The 5565-nt window shown below is 41.5% G+C and overlaps 1 protein-coding gene across 1 annotated transcript; it reads right to left on the bottom strand.

The window, feature by feature from the left end:
* Positions 1-216: 216 nt before the first annotated feature.
* Positions 217-5204, bottom strand: CD1C (CD1c molecule). Its single transcript, XM_003258650.2, has 6 exons — positions 4848-5204; positions 3577-3843; positions 2627-2908; positions 2120-2398; positions 1692-1782; positions 217-1539 (listed from the first exon to the last, which is right to left on the bottom strand). The coding sequence occupies exons 1-6, from the start codon at positions 4906-4908 to the stop codon at positions 1518-1520; spliced, it is 1002 nt and encodes a 333-aa protein (XP_003258698.1). The 5' UTR covers positions 4909-5204; the 3' UTR covers positions 217-1517.
* Between the last annotated feature and the right edge of the window lie 361 nt (positions 5205-5565).

Genomic DNA, 5565 nt, shown 5'->3' on the forward strand with positions numbered 1-5565 from the left:
GCCAAGGAAATGAGCAATGGAAGCAGAATCCAAGCTGGGTGAGTGTGCACAAGGAGACAAGGGCCCTGCCAGATCTGGGAAGCCACCTCCTCCTCCAAAAAGAGTTATATCCATACATGGAATTCTATTCAGCCATAAAAAGGAATGGCTACTAATACACTGAGCAGCATGGATTACTTACAACCATATGCTAAATTGAAGAAAAATAAAAGGCAATACCAAGTAGATATGTTTATTTCCATCTTAATAAAATCATAGAAAATACAAGTTTAAGCTTACGTGACATAAAGTATATCAGTAGTTGCAAGAATGCCAGGTTGGTGGTGTGCTTGACTACAAACAGGTATGAGGGGTTATGGCATTTAATATCTTGATTGTGATTTTGTTTACATGGGCTTATGTAATTATCAAAATAAATAGACCTGTACACTTAAAATAAAGATTCAAATTTTACTATAAATTATACATCAATAAAATGTATTTAAAAATTTTTGAAAGAAATAAAAACATGAAAACAATAGAAAAGAAACATGGACAGATTGAGGAAGCAAACATTGCAACTTCAGGAGAGTGGACACAATCTCATTTGTTTTATCCGCCGCCAGTTTAGAAGCTGTATGTGCCTGTCTCAACTCAGTACCCAAAAAATATTAGTTGAATTAGTGAATGAAACCTAAAGGGACTAAAGTTTATTCAAGGCTATCTCAGATAGCACAGTCCTTTAGGAAATTTGTCTTCCATATACAGCACAACAGTTGCCTTGATCCCACTCCAACCCTGAGGACCAACTCTCTTGCTTCTTTCCTTAAGTATTCTGTGACATATCTGCACCACTAATCATCACACATAACTTGCACACTCTCTCTCTATTTGCATTTGTAATTCTCTGTGTTTAGAAAATAAGTGTATCAAGGTGCAAGGCTGCACTTTTCCTTAAATGTTTAGGGAGAAAATGAGGGAGCTAAAGGAGAGTGGAATTTATCTGCTAGGTACGAAGCATTTAAACAAAAAGAGAAGCATGAATATTTCCAATGCTACAACAACATTGGGAAGGAATATAATGAGAAAATTTGCCAACATGACAGTTAATCCAACTTAGATATGGTGTTTTGTTTTGTGTTTCACTGAGCCCATCATATGCAGGAAAGGCACATTTATCATGATCCTTGCCTCCTAAAAGCTTAAAAATGTGAAGTGAAAGACTCAAGTAGCTGCAACACAGGGTAGGAAGTGTAGCATGCACATAACAGTTGAGGCTCTCTGGGTTCAGTATGGGTCAAAGAAGATCGCTGGAGGAAATGACATCAGAAATGGGCTTTGAAGGTTGAGTGCTATTTAAAACGTGGAGATTCCAAGAAAACCATTCCAAATTAGAATTTGGTTTATATTAACAAATGTTTATTAGGCAGAAAGAGAAACAATTTAAATGGAGAATTGACGGGATGGCATCACTATGTTGTACTAGGCTCCTGGGTTGCTGGGTTCTTATTACAATGGGGGAGTCAGGGGGAAGAGTCTCACAAGATGCCTTGATATGAGCTGTGAAGGAACAGGAATGGGAGGAACCCTGAATAAGTTGGAGGTGGTAAGTGAGGATAAGGTGGAGTAGTCAAGAGAGAAAAGCTAAGAGAGTTAAAAATGGAATGTGAAATTAGAAACTGGGAGGAGAGGAGGAAATACAAAAAACTTACCAGTGCTTCTTAAACCATAACACAAGGACTATTAGAATCGCCAAGGGCACTATTACTATCAAGGCAATCCAATTCATGGAAAAGTGGTGTCCTGCACATATTGGAAAGATACATGGATGCCGTTTTAAACTCACTGCTGATTCTACTCCATCTATTGATTTCCTTACTTAACATGTGCATTGGATGAGTTGCATCAGTTATCCTATTTCAGTCACTCTATTCCCAAACTTACTTAAGGAGGGATTCCTCATTTCCCCTTAAATCTCTAGTATCCATGTATCCTTTAGGTTTTACTCCACTATTCTTTAAATTACCCTATACATTTCTTCCTATAATCCCTCACCTAGGTCTGCTATCCTCAAAATTTCCTCTCCCCTACCCTCTAGGCCGAAGAACCACCTACTTACACTTCCAACCTCCAGTCTTACCCCAGTAGAGGATGATGTCCTGGCCTCTTAGACTGCTGTGTCTCACTCGACAAGACAGGCCAGTAGCCTCCTTAGATGCCACCTCCAGGATCACCTGAAGATACCATGTCCCATCAGCATTAGGAAGAATATCACCATGTTTAGTGCCCAGTTGCTCCTGTTCATTCCACATCCATGTCACCCAAACAGGCTTTGGGTAGAAGCCGGAGGCATGACAAACCAGCAACAGCCGGCCAGACTCAAGGCTGGGGAGACTGGACAGCCAGGCCTCTGGCCTCACTGCAGAAAGCAGAAAAAGTGTTCCGATGAAGAAACACACACAGCTTACATCCACATACACACATCCACATGAATATGCACAGTTATCTTTTTCTTGCCTCTAAGAAACTATTACCCAGCAACCCCTCTGCTTCTTGTCCTCTTTCTTGTCCTGAGTTGGAAGGGTGGGAACAGAAGGGGCAGGACTTGAATAAAAAAATCTTAGAGGAAGGGGCTGAAACTACTTACCTTGCCTGTGTACATACATCTTCCCTGCATCCAGGAGACCCAAGAGAAATCGGGGGCAAGTGCTTCTTATGAGATTATACACTGTTTCTGTGACGCCTTCATACTGGTGATTGAGTAGATGACAGACACTTTGGGCCAAACTTCCACCATCTGGAGATGGCACCCATGTTGTATTCTGGAAACTCAGTAAATCTAATCCATTGAAAGCTACCTGAAAGAAGCCTTCTGGGCTCTTTCCAGAATGCAGCTCACAGCCCGCTTTCAACTGTACTTCAAAGGGATCTGGAAGAAGGGAGGAATGAGAAAAAGAGTTCTAATAAAAAAGTGAAAACAACAGTATAAAAAACTAGGGCTATATCAGGAAGTGAAGCAAGAAAGTTTTACATAGATGTGAGAGTGAGCCAAAGACATATTTGATCAGAAACAAGAGAGAAAAATTGCTGGGGATAGGGAAGGGAGACAATAAGAGATAAATGCCTTGAATTAACAAGAAAAAGTGGCCAAGGAAGGTGTGGAAAAATGATAGGTGAGCCACATAATATAGGATAGAGGGTGAAGGGGGAGCCTGTGTGAGGGAGGTGGGAGGATAGCATTCCACGATGCATGAAATTGGTCATAATGGTCATTGAACTGTGGAAATTGAATGGGGGAATAGATTTTATTTTAAGGGAATCAAGCACAGAGTGGGACAGCTGTGTACCTCTGGATTGTAGGACGCAGAGGGAGACCACAGGGTGAAGATAACAAAGCACAGGAAAAAAAATTCCAAAAATAGCAAAAGCCTAGGAAATTTGAGGAGGTCAACATCAGGGATATCCCTTAAAAGGTTCATGTATGCAGAATTTTATGGTGGGATGGAATAATGGGAAATGGCCCAAAAATTAGTAGAAAATATTTCCCAGAAATAGAACATTCTAAAGAACTCCCATAATTTAGTTGATTGAACTTACATATTGAGTAATATTGACTTGCATGGTCTTGAATCTCCCGAGTTAATCCAAAGAGGTAGAAACGAAATAACAACTCTAGGTCTGACAACTCTTCATTGCTGAAGTTGCCCTTGGACCAGGTATGCAGGAAAATTATTGTGCCTGATTCACTGTTCCAGCCATGAGTCTGCAACTCGTCCAGCCATCCTGAGCCCTGAACTCGTGCCCAGGATTGGTTGACTAATGATAAGATCTGGATAACATGGAAGGAGACGTGTTCCTGGGCTGCTTTTGGTGGAAGAAGGGCAAGTAGTGTAAGGGAAAAAAAAGAGAGGCAAGGAAAATGGAGAGAAAATGGAAGGTGAACCAGTTACCACAGAGAAACATTAATGACTACTTTAGCTATACCATTTTCCTTACACAGAGCCCCATGCTCTGCCACCATCCTCCAAAATAGTAAACTGGACCTGGAGACAGGTATGCTCAGATGGCAACCATTCTGGCTTCTTCATTGATCTATCTTGGGAAAGCCCACCACACTCAACCCAGATACATGTATCCTTGCAGCTGACAGATATGTTCATACTATCTGCATTGTCACCACCGGGGAGGAGAAGAACTAGCAGCGGAAACTGCAGAAACAGCATGTCATTTGCAGATGTTTCCTTCTCTCAGAAAAGCTGTTTGCTGATCTCTGTTCTTAGCAAACTTATCCCTCTACGTCTATATTCTGACTTCCTTCTACCAACAGACGATCTTCCCCACCAGCCACTGACAGCAACTAAGAAGATCTGCTTCCCTTAACCTTAGGCCTCCTACTCAATCTCTCATTTCCCCACCTGCTCTGAACTAAAGTTATTCTCTTCTCTCAGGATTCCAGCTGCTCTCCCACTAAGCTCCATAATATCCACTTCCCTTCCTCAACTACCTTAGACAAAGTGGTGTGTGGCATTGAAAGGTTGCTTCATCCCTCTGGACCTTGTGGGTCATTTGTAACATAAAAAGGAGAAACAACATCATTTTCCTGGGCCCTGATTATTTTAACGGAAAATGGAGAGGAAATGGAAAGTGAACCAGTTACCACAGAAAAATGTTGATGACTACTTTAGCTATAACATTTTTCTTACACAGAGCCCATGCTCTGCCACCATCCTCCAAAAGAGTAAACTGGACCTGGAGACAGGTATGCTCAGATGGCAAACATTCTGGCATCTCCATTGATCCATCTCGGGAAGGCCCAGCAGACTCCACCCAGATACCTGTAACCTTGCAGCTGACCGCGATGTTCTTACCGTCTGCATTGTCACCACCTGGGAGGAGAAGAGCTAGCAGCAGAAACTGCAGAAACAGCATGTCATTTGCAGATGTTTCTTTCTCTCAGAAAAGCTGTTTGCTGAGCTCTGTTCTTAGCAAACTTATCCCTCTGTACCTATATTCTGACTTCCTTCTACCAACAATCTTCCCCATCAGCCGCTGACAGCAGCTAAGAAGATCTGCTTCCCTCAACCTTGGTCCTCCTACTCAATCTCTCATTTCTCCACCTGCTCTGAACTAAAGTTATTCTCTTCTCTCAGGATTCCAGCTGCTGTGTCACTAAGCTCCATTATATCTACTTCCCTTCCTCAACTGCCTTAGACAAAATGGTGTATGGCATTGAAAGAAAGGTCACTTTGTCCCTCTGGATTTTGCATGTCATTTGTAAGATAAAAAGGAGAAACCACATCATTTTTTCGGTTCCTGCTTGTTTTAATAGATCTCAATTCTTCCAGTTTCTCCACTTAACTTTACCTCCACTCTCCATAGTGTCCCCTCTTCTCATCGCTCCATTCTTTCTTTCCCCCTTTTGAATGTCCTTAAAGTTTTCTCTTTCCAATTTCACCCCTTTTCATCCATCTTTCTTATTTCCTCATTCTCACTGATTCCTTTATAAATTGGAGACATTGCTTCTTACATCTTCCAAGATTTCCCTGCAAAATTGTATAAACTACAGTCCACTCTACATTATCCTTA

Source organism: Nomascus leucogenys, chromosome 12, assembly GCF_006542625.1.
Source record: "Nomascus leucogenys isolate Asia chromosome 12, Asia_NLE_v1, whole genome shotgun sequence".
Lineage (NCBI taxonomy): Eukaryota > Metazoa > Chordata > Mammalia > Primates > Hylobatidae > Nomascus > Nomascus leucogenys.

What these genes read in the sequence shown, in the direction of transcription:
- CD1C (XM_003258650.2), bottom strand. Translation starts at nt 4,908, where the DNA reads ATGCTGTTTCTGCAGTTTCTGCTGCTAGCTCTTCTCCTCCCAGGTGGT. An exon ending in GATGTATGTACACAGGCAAG is followed by an intron (nt 2,399 to 2,626) that starts GTAAGTAGTTTC and finishes TGCTTTCTGCAG; the next exon opens with TGAGGCCAGAGGCCTGGCTG. An exon ending in GGACATCATCCTCTACTGGG is followed by an intron (nt 1,783 to 2,119) that starts GTAAGACTGGAG and finishes CAATATGTGCAG; the next exon opens with GACACCACTTTTCCATGAAT.